At 40.7% G+C, this 19,812-nt stretch overlaps 1 protein-coding gene and 1 pseudogene across 5 annotated transcripts in view; one reads left to right on the forward strand and one right to left on the reverse strand.

Annotated features, from left to right (window-relative positions):
• Positions 1-19,812, reverse strand: part of caln1 (calneuron 1) — a 274,355-nt gene that overhangs the window by 44,324 nt on the left and 210,219 nt on the right. For 2 of the 4 annotated variants that reach the window (XR_013807575.1, XM_079677745.1), the window contains one exon: positions 5,449-5,605. Coding sequence is in view for 2 of the 4 variants with exons in the window: in XM_079677745.1 (XP_079533871.1) it covers positions 5,449-5,605 (157 nt within the window). In the remaining 2 variants the exon portion in view is untranslated. The other 2 variants (XM_079677744.1, XR_013807576.1) reach the window with 2 other exon arrangements.
• On the forward strand, positions 4,126-16,471 carry LOC307037037 (THAP domain-containing protein 6-like; annotated as a pseudogene). The gene is made up of 6 exons (XR_013810640.1): positions 4,126-4,251; positions 10,598-10,786; positions 10,950-11,063; positions 11,476-11,686; positions 11,801-11,956; positions 12,039-16,471. The product of XR_013810640.1 is annotated as a THAP domain-containing protein 6-like (transcript).

The raw sequence follows: 19,812 nt of genomic DNA on the forward strand, positions 1-19,812 counted from the left end.
TATGCGTTCTTTATATAAGGTTGGTGAGGGGGAGAAGGAATACGTTTCATCAATTCGGAGAAGTTCTTCCAAAATTGCCGACAGCCGAACCCTTTCATCCTTTCTTAGTTTGGAAACATACGATATAACCTGCCCACGAACATAGGCTTTGAGAGCCTCCCACACTGTTCCACAACTTACGTCAGCAGTGTCATTAATTTCGATATATAAACGAATCTGAGAGTTAACAAAGTCCTTAAACTTGTCATCTGACAGCAGGTGGGAACTGAACCTCCACAACTTAGCGGGAGTAACACTAAGAGGGAAGTGGATGTCAATTGATACAGGGGCGTGATCTGAGGTGGCTATAGGATGGTATTGACACGCGCTGGCAAGGTGTAGCAAGCTGTCATCAAGCAGAAAAAAATCTATTCACGAGAATGTGTGGTGGACGTGTGAGAAAAAAGAGAAAGCTTTACTTTGAGGGTTTTTAAATCTCCAAGGGTCTGAGATTCCTAATTGTGCTGCATAATTTGAGACTACATTGGCGGATTTTGAGAGAGTGCCAAGTTTAAGGGATGACCTGTCGAGATGCACATCTTGAATCAAGTTAAAATCTCCACCCACGATTATGCGGTGATTGTCTGCGTTCGGGATTTTAGCAAAAAGGTTCATAAAGAATTGGTCATCATCCCAGTTGGGTGCGTAAACAGAAACCAAAATTACAGGCATGCCCTGCAAGACACCTGAAACTATGAGGTAGCGGCCATTATTGTCGAGAATAGTATTTGTTGGTACGAACATCACACTCTTGTGAATAATAATGACAGCACCTCTGGCTTTACTAGAAAATCTTGAGTGGAAGTAATGGCCCATCCACGCCCGCTTGATGCGAAGGGTGTCAGACGTTTTAAGGTGTGTTTCTTGTCAAAATATAATGTCCCCTTTAAGATGTTGCAATCGAGTCAAGACCTTACCAATTTTAATAGCTTTGTTCATTCCTCTGGTGTTCCAGGAGATCAGGCGCACACTTCTGCCAGCAGTCGTCATACTGTTAGTCATATGGGGAGTCTAATGAAGGTGGTCTGAAAACGTTGTGCTTCCCGAGGACTGAGGGGAGAGGAGTGGTGGGGGGGAAGAAGAAGACCGGGGAAGGGGAAAAAACAGTACAAAAAAAACAAGCGAAGGCAAAAATAGACAAACCATAAACAAAACACAACCCATAAACCCAAATGTGACCATATCCGGAGCATCGCAAATACAAACCCTGACTGAGCGCTATAGCTCAAAGCTCAACAGCAGAACTTATCTTCCGGGGTCCCGTTCCCTATACTAAAAGCGGGAAGCCCATTGTAACACGGAAGAGTATCAAGTGAACAAATAAAAAAATAAAAAACTCAAGTGTATATATATATATGCATAAAATAGCAATTATACTAACATCCATAGATAGGTAAACAGCCTACCAATATAAGCATAGCAGGGGGCAATAAGGCACTGACATAGATCTCAAGTAACATACATAAATAAAATAAGGCCCAGAGATCAAGTAAAACAAAATAGAATTGCACTTTAAGGGTTAAAACCCATATAAGGAATCAGTTCAAACAGCATTCAGAACAGTCCAAGTACCTGGGTCCCATGTAGTGTAAACAGTAGCAGGTACATTCATGTTCATTGCAATATCAGCACTAGGCTCAAACTATCAGTGCAAATACCAGAGCGGCCAAAGTGCATGTACAAAAAGTGTCCATGAAAGCAGAATACAAAAAAAAGTAATAATAGTCTCTTACTAAACGTCCCATCAGACGCGTGAGACTGATTCAGCGTCAGGACGAATGGATGCTATGTAGCATTTAGCCTCTGCCACCGAGGAGAATCTCTTCTTACCTCCCTCCTTCGATACGATGGAAAGCCTCGCAGGGAACAGCAGGGCTGGCTTGAGCCCTAGGTTGTAAAGCTCCGCCATCACCTCTCGGTATTTGTAGCGCTGTTCCATCACTTCGGGTGCGTAGTCCTCGTAGATGGCGATGGGCGTACCTTGGTATTGTAGCTTGCCTCTCCTGGCCCGGGCCTCACGGATAATATTCTCCTTCTGCTGGTACCTGTGGACGCGGATGATGACCGGCCGTGGCCTCTGTCCCGGCTTGGGCTTGTCGGTGAGTGAGCGGTGGGCCCTGTCGCACTCCGGCGGCGAATCAAGGACGCCCTCACCAAGGACCTCCATCAGCAGCTTCGGGAAGAATGTCGAGGGATGAGGGCCCTCAATGGATTCTGGCAAACCGACAATTATTATATTGTTGCGCCGGCTGCGGGACTCGAGATCAGTGACCTTGGCCACCAGTTTAGCATTGCTGTCCGTTAGCGTAGCACAAGTAGCCTCCAGGGCTAACATGCGTTCGTCCAGCAAGTTAGCATTGGACTCGAGCGAAGCAATTGTCTGCCACAGTTCTGACACAGTTGCTTGGATTCGGTCTAGTTTGGCTTCAAGAGTTGAGATGGCAGACTTAAAGTCGGCAGAGAGAGCTCTACGGTGGTCTTCAAGGAGGCTAGCCATGTCCGCCATGTTGAGATCGTTGCTAGCTAGCTCGGGGCTATCGGTCCCGGCGGTTTTTTCTTTTTTGTTGCTTTTCGCCGATTTGGGCGGCATACTATGGTGGCGTTGTGAGCGGAATAATATTAATGTTCACTTGAATGTAAGTTAAAGAAAAGTTATGGGCTTCAGAAAAGTTACAGCACAAAAGTTTGCGGGAGCAGAACTACGCACGTCTCTACTCCGTCATGCCCAATCGGAAGTCCTCAAAACAAAATATTTTTAAATCATTATCCTCACGATCATTTAATGTATCATATGTTCGCCGAATTGACATGAAAGCACTAATAAATGTAGTTTCATCCACTTGAGTTTACAACTTCAAAATCACATCCGACGGGAGGAAATTCAGCAGCTCTCACTACCGATTTGTAATCCTAATTTAATCATCATCTTCACCACGATCATTTATGTTTATGTTCGCCGAATTGACATGAAAGCACTGACAAATATGAATATACTGTAGTCAACTTCATTAAAACGTTATTAACGTGCCTAAACTCAGTAATTCACCATTTCTACGCATGACAACACACTTTGACCGTGTTTGGCTCTCTCGCCGCACAGTGAAGCGTTCCCGCATTGACGTCACTTCCGGCTTCCCCCAAAACCTCAAAATGAGTCGAAGGAATTTTCCCACGATGTTCGAAATTATTGATATTTATCGGAACGGTATCGCTTTTTCTTTTTTAAACAGACGGTTCGAGATTACTAGTAGCCCACTATTTCATTGCACAACAGTTGTTGGGTTCGTGTCACAGGCTCTTTAAACAAGCAGTCTGCTTGTCATACATTACTGACGATACATTTTAAGAGGCAATTTGTTGAGTCACTGCCGCTAAATGCCGGTAGCATCAAGCTAGCAAGTCCTGCATTAGCCTCACATCAACAGGTGTAGGCAGAACATCCAATTATCCTGAGCTAATTTACTGAAATAAACCAACTCACATCTCCTGACTTTTTTTTCACCCAACTGATTCAACTATTCTTCTGCTGGCGTTTCATTGTTGTTTTCTGTCAAATTCAATACTGTAGTTCAAAACCGCGGTACCTGCTCACCATCTGTGAGCTATTTTTAGAATGCGCACGCTACGTTCGTTGTCGCGTTCGCGCGCGTCCACCTGGGCAGGCTGTGTGTGTCCTTCTCCCGTGACGATAACGGCTTGAGGTTAAAAAATAATAATAAATGAATTTGAAACGGGGGGGGAGGGAACAGAAACGGGCAGACAGCAGAACTTGGGGCAATAATGCAGATTTGTTTGACTTTTTTACACTTTGTTGTTCTCCTCCGCTCTTGTATCTGATTTAGAGCGTGTGCATTCGTGTGTGTGTGTGGGGGGGGGGAGCCCCGCCCTTCAGAAACAGAGCGGAGGGAGAATGTGAATACGCAAAGCAGTGGACACTGAAACATGCACCTACATTGGATAAATAACATAGGCGTTTAGTTTATTTAATAAAAGAGCACATGTTCAATGTGAAAAGTGACCGTAGATTTATTACTTCAGTTGCAATTTGGTGCTATTTTTATTTTTAATTAAAAAAACACCTTGAATTTCAGGCGGAGCGCGGGGCTCCGTTTGCAGGGCGCAGCGCCCCGCCAAGACAATGGTAGGGGAAACACTGAAGTGTAAATAGAGGACAGTGAAGGAGACACTGAGGAGGACCACGCTTCGTGTGGGGTGAGTACCAAACGCTGTCTCCTGGTAGCCTACTCATCTGAGTAACTCACTAAAAGAGTTATGTGCACCCCTGAATATTAACCGTGCTTTACCTGAACCTCATCATGACACTGGAGAGGACGGCAGGATTGTAATTTCCCGTTTTCCGTGAATGCAATTATTATGTAAAAGATTATTTCCAAGGCAAACCTTCATATGATCATTATAGTATAATAATTCAGTAAGGCAAATAATTTTTTCGGTAACTAATAGCGTTACAAGTTACCTATTCCCATTAAGTAACGCCGTTATAGTTACTGTGATTTAAATGGGTGCGTTACTGCGTTACATTATGTGATGGAACTGAATAATATAGAATACATGAAAAACAGTTATGAAGTACTAACTATGACAGTAAAACAAGAATACAGTTTGAAAGGGGAGTGATTGGTAAAATATCCATAAAGAAAAATAAAATCTGTTTACAGTTCTGTTTCATATGGGTGTTGAGAGAGGTATCCATAGATCTCTTAATGTTGCTCTCAAAGCGCACCAGATTGATGCATTTAACTTCAATATTTAAAAAACATCTTACTGGGGGAGCATGCCCCCGGACCCCCCTAGAGGAGGTGAGGTCCGCCCCCCACTTATAAAAATAGCACTTTAACCCTGCTTACACCTATATGCCGTGAGCTGATTATCGAGCCTTCATTGTAACAGTCGGGGGGTACACTGTGTATCTGCGTTTGGGGAGTGTTTTAGTAGAACATTCCAATGTAGCGACCGGTACCTTAATGGGAAACCCTACATGTTTGAGCACCCTCTATGAAACGTCAAGCTACCCCACAGCACCCCCAAAAGAAAATCTCTGGCGCTGCCACTGTGGGCTAAGCCCTGAATGTTTCCAGGTCCAGGAAACGCCCCTGCCTGTGACGTTTATTGTGGAGGTAAAGGATAAGTGGTTAGGAAAATACATAGGACCTGATCTTTGACAATTTGATTGTAGCTCTGTTCTCTAACAATTTATTTGAATTTAGTTCTGTAAAGGCCCCAAAGTACATAACTCACAAGGCTGACTCAGTTAATCTGAATTATAACAAGTATGAAAACAAAAATACTCTCCCATGAAACCCTTGAAATAGAAACTATTACATTTCCCATTTTTGATGAGACAGCTCAAACTCTTCCTGACAGCATGAATTGCTTTCATGCGCTCACCTCCCTCAAACTCTGTCTGACAGTTGCCAGAGTTTTCCTTCAGGCTCTCTTCCTCGTTGATGATGATGTTCTCAATGTCCTTCATGGTCAGATGGTCGCGGAAGGCGTAGAACAGGATGTGTTTCAGCTCCTCCAGGGTGATCTTCTGCATGTCGAACTGCAGGGGAGAGATGAGAGGCGGGGATTAAAAAATGGACGGACTATTTTATTTTCACATTTAGGGGGCCCTATCATGCTCATTCAGGTTTTGATTTGAAAAGTGCCTCTACTATGACATGTTTCCATCCTTCGATGCTCATGGGCTTAACAGTGGTCTTCTAAATGATGGCCTGTTGTCCTGTTGAAAGCTTCCTCTGGAAGGTCGATCCTAATGTTTTGCTTTTGTTTGGTCGATTTGGTTGCCATATTTTGGTGTTGTGGTATGCAAATTATATTATTATTCACTTAGTATTAAGTTAAAGTAGAGTTACAGGCTTTGAGAATATTAAAACATTAACAGTTAGACTCAAGACTCAACAAATGTCTTCTCCATCCTACCAAACCCGACGTCGATATTGTTGACACACTTTGCAGACCGTGTTCTACAGTAGTCAGTCTGTGCCATGAGCATCCCGGTACGCTAAACGCATTCACTTTAATCAGGATGTCACACAAATGTAATGCACTGATTAAATTGAATGTGCAGGTTGTAGCCTGGGAGTGATGGATTTATTGTCCACTTCAGTATATACACAATTCAATCCAAAAGAAGGCAGGCACATAAAGAAGACAAAAACACCACAACTTGTAAAATGGTGGTTTGAAGGACTTACTGAGGGCAGCTGGAAAGTGTACAGGAGCTCAGAGGGATGTATATCCTCTAGCTTGACTTAAAGAAGACCTTGCTTGCCTTTGAGTGCACCAACTACTTGAGAGCAGCCCTTCACATAACACTTAACAGCGCTAATAAAAACAAGAAACGTTTTTTTTAGAATAAGCTCCTTAAAACATCAGAACAATCGTGTGAATATGATTTACAGTAAACCTGACTGAGAATAAATTAAACATCCTCGCAAAATCCTGAAGCAGTTGATAGGACTGGATTCATTAAATCACTCTGGATGTTGGCATGAACAAACCCTGTCATTTCAACTGACTCAATAAACACAACTCATTATTGGTAAGATGCCCTTTCCTTCACAAATCAGGTTGATGGCGTCTACTGACTCTAGACGACGGAGAAGTCTCAGACCAAAGTTTGGAAGGAACTAAGTACACTTACTCAAGTACATTTGTACTTTACTTGAGTTTTTTCATTTTATTCCTACTTTGTACTTCTACTCCACTAAAATTCAGAGATAAATCGTGTACTCTACTCCACTTCATTGATTTAATACCTTTAGTTACTTTACAGATTTGGATTAATGATGTGAAATATAATCAAGCCTTAAACCAGACTTTAGTTACATCTGGAGTCAGGGCCGGTTTTTGGCATTTTGGCGGTTATTTGCCCTAGACTTCTGCTTTCAGACGTAGTTCATTATGAAGTTATTAGCCTATCCGATAATAATCCGATGTAGAGGAAATCGTGTAATATAATACGTTATTTTAAATATATTATATATTTATGTAGTGTTAATGTTACAACCGGCTCTTTGAGTGCAACTTTAATGCTGATGTGGCCCGCGATGAAATTTAGTTTGACACGCCTGGTTTGGATAGTTCACTGTAGTTATCTCAGTGGCTCTCAAACGTTTTGATCACAATTTATGTAAACAATTATATCCAAAGCAGTCCTTTAAAATTATTAGGATAAATAAAACAGGTTTAAAACTGGACAGATAAAAAAAATACATGCATAAATTAATGTTAACTGCAGGTCAAATAATATATAAGATTATAAATGAACAACAAAACTAAAATACGTTACATTTATTTGTTATTGGCTATGGTTATTGGTATGTAATGTAAACCCATCTTTTTAATATGGGTGTTTTAGAGTTGTACCCCCTAGATCAGGTCTCTGGTAATTCTGCTCAAAGTGCACCAGATTAAAGCATTTTACTTTAAAATGTTTTAAAGCAAAACTCTTGCCTAGGGCAGCAAATTGGTCGGAACCGGCCCTGCCTGGAGTCAATTCACAGGCTACCCTGCAGTATACAAAGTCATTCAAACTAGCTGCACCTTTACCAGCTTTGAGAACACTTTAATGATCAATCATTATAAAACATATCATATATATTATTCTGAAATGGACCAATCTGCACAATGACTACTTTTACTTTTGGTACTTTAAGTATATTTTGACACATTGTACTCGAGTAACATTTTGAATGCAGGACTTTTACTTTTAACAGAGTATTCCTACACTCTAGTACTTCTACTTTTACTGAACTATGAGATCTGAGTACTTCTCCCACCTCTGTCTCAGACATATCATAGGCCTGATTGGCTTTGAAAGACATGGGGCCCTTCTCACTTCGGTTAAATGGATTCCTTGCGTCCCTCACTTGCGTCGTTTCCCTGCGACTAGTCCCTCCCACCAGGGAAGCGTGGAGAGATGCAAGGAAACCACAAGCATGGTTGCGTTCAGATAGTTTAAAAATCAGCTCCTAAGTTCTAACCCTATCTCCTATTCCTTGACCTCTGAGTGAAACGTCACGGGGTTAAGGGATAGTGGATAGGTGAATTCAAAAGGATTTAGAATCCGAATGCACTTTCACTATCCGACGTGTTTATGATGCCCAGCGGACGTCATTTTGTGCGTCTGCTGCTGTGGGGAAACTATGGAAACTACAGTTTCCTATACAGCGGACTACAACATGGATGTATACTAAGAACGACGGACTCCTCTAGAGACTGCACCGTGCTCTGATGCTGTTGCTTTATGCTTTATGAACAATAGAGAAACATATTCTTCATGGCCAAAGTTGGAATTGAAATAAAAAAGTGAAACTTATGCTCGTCACCCTCTCCCTCCAGTCCACATTAATACAAATGATCCCAATATGTATGATTGTATGAACTATGAAAAGATCTTGAAATCAATACAAATGTATTTATTATAAACGTTAGTCTTTAACACCTATCACTGTGTATATCACCATTCAAACATCTTTTAAAAGTTGAACAAACCCCACACAGCTCAGTGAAATGTTGACTTTATTTGATCATTTCAGTAAAAACTAACGTTCATATTTCTCTTTTTGATTATAATACTGATGAACGTTAAAAAAAAAACACTTTGGCAACTTACCACATACGTTTTAAAATGCTTAATAAGCACAGTAACTTTCATGATATAATTTCTCCGTCATAATCGTTTGTGTCTGTGATCGGCCGACTGTTGTGTGACGTCAAATGCTGCGGCTGCAAGGCATTGTGGGGCAGCATTTTCTCCTCTCCTTTCGGTTAGGGAGGTCCAGTGGTTCCTAAGCTAAAGGAGTTTATAAAGGAAGTTTGAAACCTCCTTTCCTATCATTCTAAAGAATTCGAACGGCACTTATCATGGCTGCCACTGAGGGACTTCCGGGTCATTTCACTCGGTTAGGAAGGTTCCTAAGCTAAATGGACTATTCGACTGCAGCCCAGGGAAATAATTTTTAAGAGCAATGGGACGTCGTTTCCTCCGGAGCGTCACGTGAAGCGACGTCCGTTTGTGATGACGCTGCACAGCTGATCGTCTGACAGCAGCCAGCTCTGTCCCCGTTATTTCCACACACACCCCCGCCTCTGTTAGTACACATTTACTGACACAAACATTTGTATCATCTGTTGTAGACCCAAAGACATTAAATAAAATAAGAACTCATTCTCAAAAAAGATAAACGCCATTCTTAAAATGTATAAACGAAAAAAGCGATCATGAAAATGTTTCCAATAAATGAAGAAAATGATTTTTGACCACTTTGTTGTTCAGAAATATCACATATTTGTAACTAAATGATACATTAATTGAAACAAAACACGGTATAAACTGAGGAGTGACTTCCGTGAGGTTCATGTATTTTCTTCATTCCGCTGGGAAACTGCTCTCATGTCAAGAAGCATCAGATCAGTGCATGCACTGCATCGTCCAATCAGTGAGCGATACACAGTAAGGGGCTGGGCGAGTGTCTGAGGATTTCATCGAAGGATGGTCTGATGGTTCCTCGGTTATCGCTCCTCCATTTTCGCTCCTCGCTCCTCGGTCCTCGGGCATAAATAAGGCCATTGGGACGCTACTCAAGATGGCGCAGACAAATCAACTTCCGGTGAGACCGAGACCGAGGAACGAGGAAATTAAAAATAAGAGAAGTGAGTAGGGTCCATGGACTCCGCTATCCCTCACCAACCTACCCTCAACAAAGCAGCAGCATCAGTGGTGGAAGAAGTTCTCAGATAACTTACAGAAGTAGCAATACTAAGTTGTAAAAGTAGTCTTATACAATTCCTACATTGAAAATCTTGCTTTAGTAAAAGTACTAATTTATCAGCATCAGATTATACATAAAGTACCATAAGTAAAAGTAGTCGTGCCTATAGGCCCTTTTCATAATAATATATATATATATATATATATTTCTTTTTTTATATACTTTATTAATCCCCGTGGGGAAATTGTTTCTCTGCATTTGACCCATCCTAGTGTTAGGAGCAGTGTGCTGCCATTTTGAACGGCGCCCGGGGAGCAGTGTGGGAACCATAGACATATAAAGAGTAGACGCCGCATTGGCTGCTGGGGCGCAAGAAATACGGCCGCCATCTTGGACCGGTCATCCTACCCATATTGTACAGACATTCTAACCATAGACAGCAGAGGTTTCAAGATGCCATAGCACTGTGCGGCGTATTGCTGTGCAAATCGTCAGACGATTGCGAACAGGGGTCGGGGGATTACTTTTCACAAGTAAGATTCAACATTATTATTGGTTGTATTTTGTAAATAGAATATTATTGTACTGTATTGATGTCCGCCAGCGAAATCGTAGCCAGCAAACATTATGTTTATGGCCAACTGAGACTTTATAAATCATATGCTGCTGTAACAAGTGAATTTCCCCGTTGTGGGATGAATAAAGTAAAATCTAATCTAATCTATCTAGGAAGAAGAAGGAAGAAAATAAACTTGACCTCCTTCTTAAAAAATGTTTGTGTTGACTCTCTCAAATCTCCCATTTTTATTTTGAAGGTTTCTCAAAGACAAAGATATGAGGAAGAAGTGGGAAGTTGCTTTGAGGAGGGAAGGGTTCACTGCAAGGGAGTCATCCGTGATTTGCAGTGAGCATTTTAAGCAGGACGAGTTTGACAGGACAGGACAGATTGACTCAGAGATGGTGTTATTCCCTCCATCTTCAGCTTCCCGGTTCACCTCCAAAGAGTAGGTATATCATCATAAGGCTATTAGCATTCTTAAATGTAAATATTCTATTATCAATAACAGGGCAGGGTAAAATACCTATCCCTGTGTGTGCGTGTGTGTGTGTGTGTGTGTGTGTGTGTATATATATATTCTTTTCAAGTATTATGCTTCTTCATTTTAGCCGGAAAAGGGCAGGACTAAGTCTACTTCCAGAAAAGCTGAAGAGAGCCTGTCTGTGGCCCCTCAGGACGACCCAGAAGCTTCAACCTCACACTCACAACCTCAGCCTAATGATGTGAGTATTTCTATTTTCAACATCATATCATCATGGTCCTAGACAAAGTAAAATCTCTCTTGTTTGCTGCCACTCATATTAAACACACTCACAAATAAACCCATACACACACAATTGAAGACATGTTGAACATGGATTCCTGGCACGCACACACACACACACACACACACACACACACACACACACACACACACACACACACACACACACACACACACACACACACACACACACACACACACACACACACACACACACACACACACACACACACACACACACGCATGATGCTGGCAGTGGGTTTGACAGGTGATGACTATAAGAAAGAATGTGGGCCATACTCTAGTTGTGTCAAAGTGATGTGTGTGAAGTGAAACATCACTCAGACCATGTTCATCCCTCTTTCTACTAGGATCATAGCTATGTCTTGCCTGCTTCTCCTACTGCTCTTAAGGCCAGACTCAATGAAGCTTTAGCAAGAGTGGAGAGTCTCGAGCGAGAGAGGCAGAATGCCATGGCTAGAGAAAAGAGGGCAAAGACCACAGTGAGGAGTCTTTTGGGGGATTTGAGGGAAAAGAACCTCATTAATGAAGAACTCAAAGAGAGGCTTGATTTCTACTCAGGTAAGATGAAATTAGCACTTTGAAATTCATGTACATCTTTCTCTTACACTCTTTATTAAACTCCTTTGTTATTATATGAAGGGGACTTGTTAATTTTTTCTCATACAATTTCAGATCTTCAAATAGACTTCAAGGCAAAGCAGGGCCATGAATACTCAAAGGACCACAGAGAGTTTGCCCTCACACTCCATCTACATGGTCCAAAGGCATACAAATACCTAAAAGAGAGACTAAAAATGTTCTCCTCCCTCATCCACATACATTACAAAGGTAGTCTTAATGTTGTTCAATTTCGTTTTTGGAAATTACGGTTACAAATACGTTAAATAGCTACTTCTCAATTTTTTTACAGGTGGCTGTGTTCGGTGGATGGCAAGCCTGGCCTGAACAAGATGATGCTGGATATGCTGGAGAGAAGATTCCAGGAAGACCAGGCTAAATATGGATGTGTTGCACTCATGTTGGATGCCATGGCCATCAGAAAACATGTACAATATAATCCACATAACCAGTCAATGTCTGGTTTTGTAGACATGGGTGATGGAAACAATGAGACCGATGTTGCTACTGAGGCTCTTATGTTCATGGTGGTTGGACTACAAGGACATTGGAAGGCTCCCATTGCATATTACCTGACGAAGTCTCTGTCACCTGAAACACAAAGGGTCCTTCTCAGTCATGCTTTGGAGGAGCTGCATGCACGGGGCATTCGGGTGGTATCTGTCACGATGGATGGGCATGCCTCCAACGTCAGCATGTGGAACCAACTTGGGTGTGAGCTGAAGGGAAACCCACAGGAGCCACTTAAAACCAGTTTCCCGCATCCCTCGACTGGTGACAAAGTATTCGTAATGATGGATGCATGCCAAATGCTGAAGTTGGCACGTAATATGTTGCAGGTAAATGATGATTGTTGTAGACCTTTTTGTACAAGTTATGTCTCTGCTGCTAAAAGTTGTATCTAAATATTGTTGTCTGTTCATTTGCACAGTTATGGCTGGACGTGATGATCAACATTTTGCTGTTTGTACTTGTTTGAGGAGTGACTGAATCTTTCTCTGCAGGCATACAGTCCAATTGCAACGACCACCGGACAGATCAAGTGGAGGTTCATTAATCATCTCAATGATGTGCAAAAAAAAGACGGACTGCATGCTGCCAATAAAATCACAGACAAACATGTCTACTTTGAGAACCACAAGATGAGGGTGTCCCTGGCTGCACAAACACTGAGTCGCTCCGTGTCAGTTGCTCTCCGCACAATAAGGGATCTTAGGTACTCTCAGTTTAAAGACTGTGAGGCAACGGCAGAATTCATTGAGGTAAACAGTTAGTGATTATAGAACCAAGTACGTGTTTTTTTTTTTTTAATAATTGATCAAAATGTGATTTGACCATCAGGAACAATTTGTTGATAATTCTCTAAATTCAACATGCAAATATTTTCATGAACCGTGATATTGCATATTCATAAATACAAAAGTTTGTATATAACCTTACACATACCTTCACACATTTTAGAGTGCTAAAGCTCTGTGTGAAATTTGCTGTAGCACAAAGCAGGCCTATGGAGAGAAGGAAGTCAAGCAAATACTAAGTGTGCATGTTGTACGTTGAACATACAGTTTAGAAATAAGTACTCTGTTCTCTTTATATCTTGAATAGATGAGTATCGATTACAACTATCTGATACTGAATGAAACACTGTATGATAGTGATTTAGATGCGAGTTCATAAGATGCTCTGTTCTCTACATCAGGTTCATTTGATGCTACTGTTACAATGTTTTTTCCTTTACTTTTGTCTGCTAACATGATGCTCTTTTATTTCAATGTTTTTCTGTGTTCAGTTTTGTTTGTTGGAATTATCTTGTATTCATTGTTTTTGAGGTCCCAGATGCTTCTAAATAGTATGTATTACACAACATCAAGCTTTGCAGGTGTCAGAAGGAGCCGGGTATGTATGTTGAAATGATGTTCTCCTGTTTCAATGTTTTTCAATCTGCAGTTTTGTTTCTATTTGAATTATCTTGTATTCAGTGTTTTTGAGGTCCCAGATGCTTCTAATGGTACGTATTACACAACATCAAGCACATGTAGGTGTCAAAATGGTATGTATTGTATGTGTTCTTGCATGTGTTCTTGTTCTCAAGTTATCCCAGTTCTGCAATTCCATTGTTCCTAGTTAGCTAAGTGTCCTACAAGTATACTGTATATGTTTTGCCATGATCAGAGTAATAAAATGTTTTTCTTTTGCAGGTACTTGTCAGTCATCGGATTTGTCATTAACATTGACACGTTGATGCTGATGATTCCTGAACTGCTCCAAGTTCAGCTGTATGTCCTCACCTATAGGTTCAGCCAGGATCACTTGGAGCTCCTATTTAATTCCATCAGAGCGTCAGGTAGGGTTGATGTTCTTTTAATTGCAATACATTCTGAAAATGACTTATGAGTAATGTATGTATTGTGTGCCTGTTTTCCATACAAGGTGGCTGGAATAACAATCCATCTGCACGCCAGTTCCAGGCCATCTTCTGCCTTCTGATGGTTCGGTGTGGTGTTTCACCTAGTGAGACAGGCAATGTGGCAGCCCAAGATCACACTGTGTCCCTGTCTGCCGTAGAGATGTCCTCTGCTGAAACTGCTGAAGAGCACCAATCTCCATTCGCCAACATTTCGGCTGTTGTGAGTGACCACAGCTATCTTCCCACTCAGTTTGGTGGTCTGGTGGAAAATGCGCTGGTCTACATCGCAGGATTTGTAGTCCGGCAGATTCTGCGAAAGCTGTCCTGTGATGTGTGATGTGTGCCGTGCAAGCTTGGTCAGAGATGCTGTACCTTCATCATTTGATGAGAGCTACCACCTTCTAGCCCTGAAAAACAACGGTGGCCTAGTGATTCCATCACAAGGCACAGTGAAGGTGCTGAGAGCTGCAGAGAGGGTGATTTGCCAAGCTTCAACAAGGCAAGCTCCAAAGGTGTCGACAGTCACCTACATCGTCCGGGAGGAGATTGGAACGGAGGATGTTTTTCAGCTTGGGGAACACATTGAGGAGACGCAGTTTGGCATTGACAACCATTATTCCAACTTGTTGTCATTGGTTGTGTCTGTGTTTCTGAAAATAAGACTACACCACATTGCCAAACTCACCTCTCTTGACCTGCAGAAAGGGAGCACGAGAAAGAAGCTCTGCAAAACAGTCCTCTTTCAGGGTTTTTAGCTCATTTAAACTTTCATGAGCAACTTTGTGTAAATATGGTTTGGGGCGGGGTGGTGTCATGTTCTTGTGTTTAACTTGAACATTTACATTTTTTATATAGATAAAGATGTAGATGTTCATTTTTTCTGACATAGATATAGATATTCCTTTATTACTAATATATAACTTCTGTCTATGTATAATGTATTATTGTTTTTCATTTTTCAACTTATTAAAATAGCTGAGTAGTAGGCCTACACAATCTGCTTCTGCCTCTCTATCATATAGACCATTAGTGTTTTTTTATATGTATGTGTGTGTGTGTGTGTATATATTAGCCTATATTATATATTGTGTATCTTTTGCAAAATACCTATCATACATAATATATAGGCTATCAAATACCAGAATATTATATTGCTGTTAAGCCTACTATGAATATTAAAATACGCCAAATCATGTGTCCGGTAAAAAAAAACCTGTGAAAATAAGTTTTGTATTCAGCGAGTTATGATTGATTAAATGCGCTGACACTTCATTGCGCCTGCCAGACAGATTACACTGAGTGGAGCGGGTGACCGGTTCAAGATGGCGGCCCCACGTCCGTCAGCGCCAATAGGCAGTAGCGGTCGATGCGGCGTCTACTCTTTATATGTCTATGGTGGGAACGGCGCTTTGCTCAGGGACACCTCGGTAGCACTTGGTCTTGCCGGGACTTGAACTGGTGACCTTCCAGTTGCCATGCCAAGTCCCTATCGACTTCGCCACCACCGCCCACTTTTTTTTTTTTTTGTGATTTTAATATATATATGATATGATCAGTGTTGGGACTAACGCGATACAAAGTAACGCGTTACTGTAACGTAACTACTTTTACTGTAACCAATAGCGTTACTAGTTACATATTCCCATTGAGTGACGACGTTATAGTTACTGTGATTTAAATGGGTGCGTTACTGCGTTACATTATGTGATGGAACTGAACCAAATCTCCCAGCGGATGTAATTTACAGGCTATCTCCTCTCACAGCACCATGGAAAAGTGAAAGTAACCAGAGAGGAGTGATGATTGGTTAACGCGGGGTAACATTTCAGGGTAAGCCAATCAGAGACAGAGTTGGGCGGGTCTTGCCTTATGGGGAAAATACACACACGAACACTTGCTAATGCTAACACACACACACACACACACACACACACACACACACACACACACACACACACACACACACACACACACACACACACACACACACACACACACACAATGGCAGATGCAAGTATCAGCGAGAGCAGCAACGCATTTGCAACTTGGAAATATAACCACTATTTTAAATTTGTGGGGTTAAAGGAAGCAAAAAATATTACGGTCAAATGTAAACTGTGTGCAGGACAGAAAACATTGTCCACTTGATTGTTGAGGCTACAATAAAGATGCCTGTCAACATTTCTAAATGTATCTTTTGTGTTTTATTGTTCCACTACATTTCATAATGATAATTGCTACAATGATGGGGAGTTGTCTTTTCTCTTACTGTGCCACAGAACAACACAAAAACTTGTATTTGTATTGTTATTATTTTTAAAGTAAAGTAACGTGTTACTAGTTACTCTTATAATTTAGTAACTAATAAAGTAACTAGTTACTTTTGAGAGCAGTAACTATAACTATTACTAGTTACTTTTTAAAAGTAACTTGCCCAACACTGGATATGATATATCAAATGATTGGATTATGATCAGTGGGGCGAGAAGTACAGAAATACAGATTCTTAATTTAACTAAAAGTAGAAATACATTAATATCAGAATACTCCATTACGAGTAAAAGTATAGAAGTTATATCAAAAGAAAATGTACTAAAAGTATAGCAAGTAGTAATTCTGTTGAAAAATTGCCTCCATATGTGATATAATATTAAATCAAATATGGAGGCAATTTTTCTACAGAATTACTTTAAATGTATGACATTATTAGATTGCTAAATTCAAGTAGTAAGTGTTGCAGACAAACCCAGTTATGATACACAAGTTATTGATGTTAAGAACCTTTTGTAGTAAATTGTATAATATAACCTGTTTGTACCTTAAACATTCCACTTGTTTGATATTTAGAGGTGCATTTTCTTAAAATATGTATCACATGTTTTGTAATGCAAAATCGTAATCTGAAAAATCACTAAATATATCATTCATGAATTATTAAATGTAGTGTGGTAAAACCATTTTATTTCCCTTTTCACCTAACTTCAGCACTTGACTAAATGCACTTTGTTACTTTCCACCACTAAGCATGTTAAAACACCCTATGTAGAGCAGGGGTCGGCAACAGGCGGACCGCAGTCCGGATCCGGACCCAGATCCTGACCTATACGGACCCGGACCTATAATCAATAAATTAATAGGAGATTTAAATTTTGACAGGACGATTCTATTTTAACCGCTGCCGACAGGGGGCGAAAGAGACAAGTGAGCGATACAGGGAGAGAAACACAGAAGAAGAGTGATGGCTCTCTAGTGATGGCGAGATGAAGGGCCTTTCTCACTTCTCTTATTTTTCATTTCCTCGCTCCTCGGTCTTGGTCTCACCGTAAGTTGATTTGTCTGCGCCATCTTGAGTAGCGTCCAATGGCCTTATTTTTGTCGGAAGAGCGAGGAGCGATAATGGAGGAGCTATAATCGAGGAGCCACCAGACCATCCTCCGATTAAATCCTCAGATACTCGCCCCGCCCCCTTACTGTGTATCGCTCACTGACTGGACGATGAAGTGCATGCACTGATGTGATGCTTCTTACCAGTGGTGTAGTCTACTTTTTCGTAGTGGGTATACTGTAATAATTGTATTCATCCTGTCTCGAAGCAACACCTCATGAACACCATCACACTTAGTAATGCATAGACTAGTCTTGAGACTGGTGATGTGTTATCAACATGTCAATGTATTATAAGCATTTTTATGTGACTTTTAACTGCCAGAGACATTAACAATAAAAAAATAAAAGAATGAACAATGATGGAAAAAGCCCACTTATCTTCTAGGGTTGAACAATTAATCGACATTTTTATCAAAATCTCAATATGGCCTACTGCAAACACTGTCTCTGACACAGCTCTCACCAAATTTCCAACTAAATCCTGTCCACCCTTCTCCGTGAGCTCCTGGGCTATTTTGTGTGCTCTGGACGTCTCATGTCGTCTAATCTTGTTTCTCAAAGAGGCCAGAGATGTTGATCTGCTTGAATCTGAGGACTGGATCTTAAAGTGCACCCACTCCTCAGACATAGACACTCGTTGTTCTGTGAGGACATCTGTTGATTTTGTAGCGCTGCAAAGAGCACAACCTGGAAATAAACAAAACCATGACTAATTAGCATAATACAAGTTTTTACCAATAATATCTGCAGAAAAGAGCCAAGATTTACTCAAAAGTATTTAATAAACTGCTTACAATATTTACATCATGGCTAACAAATGCATGAAAAGCAGATAAAAGGAGAAAAATCTTCCACTTTTTCAATAGCTAATTATTTGACAACTAGTGATAACTAACATATAGTAATATAATGGTGCAAATGTTTTAAATGCACTTTTAACATGACCATGAATTAACTCTCATTTGCATAGTCATTGACTTTATGCATTTCTGTTGTTTAGATCAGCTTTCCTTTGCATGTGTGCTGACATTTACCTAACTTTCTGTCCCTCCACTCTAACCAAGGATGCCTGTTCTTACATTCCAGCTACTGTTACGTTAATGATAACCATGCTAATTCCACTTACCGGGTAAATTTGCGGTAGCGCCGGTGTTACAGTATAAGTTGAGTCATGACAACTGGCGACATTCTATTATTTTCGTCATAGGAATCCGGGGCGTGTACATTGAGGACCCATTGTTGACTTACCAGGAAAGAAACATCGTTTGTCGTTTACGTTCATCTTTTGCTATATCTTCCTCAATAGGATCACTTTGATGCACATTCAGTACTCGTATGTGAGGTTGTGGGGCAGAGGCCGATATCGTGACGCTTACAGGGAGGTATCGAACATTTCAAAGTAGGTGACTGTGTGGATGCCTGTTCAAAACATTGAAAACTTCAATAAATCATTTAAATTATATATTTGTGTCCGACTTTCATTTGTTAATCGTTCTTAATGTGATGTATAGTAGCTTTGATAGCTGTCCATACCTTCAGACAGCCTAAAAGTAAAACACAAGTTGTTTATTCACAGCCTGAACGCTCATCGAGATGACTGGATCAGTCATGACAACTTGTGATCAGCTCCGATTAAATTGTGATATAAATTCTGTAGCTAACCTCCAGGGATCACGTTTATTTTATGAAATACCTGTATCCCTCTCATCACAACACGACTCTACACTGTGCAGGAAAAACAATTACATACATGAAAATAATCTTGATGCATGGGAATTAAACACACAAACTAACAGATAAATCATCAGAAGAAGGCAGAGAGGAAGTAAATAACAAAAGGAACACGGAAGGCAGACAGAATTGCTTAGACACGGGTGTCACATGAAATTTAAAGGTTCTGGAAAGTTCCTTATACAGATTCCTCATGAGATTTTTCTATCTCATGAAGTCCCTAAGTGACACACACTGAACAGTCTGGGGTCATGGTCCTTGTCATTTGCTTTTGTCTTCCCATAACAACATGTCCAAGATGTCCATGTGTCAGGCTAAAACATGTGACAGAACTAGCTAGATTTGGAAAGGTTTTTTGTTGCTAAAGTTAATATTCAAGCCATTTAAGAATAAAAATGCTTACATGACATGTCATTTGTTAAACATTAAGCTGTCTTCGGCTCTTTTCTGCTGTAACAAATGTAAATTTCCCCTCTGTGGGACGAATAAAGGTATTCTGATTCTGATTACATTTAACCTGTTGTGGAAACATTTCTTGATG

Source organism: Notothenia rossii (assembly GCF_949606895.1).
Source record: "Notothenia rossii genome assembly, chromosome: 4".
Taxonomy (NCBI): Eukaryota; Metazoa; Chordata; class Actinopteri; order Perciformes; family Nototheniidae; genus Notothenia; species Notothenia rossii.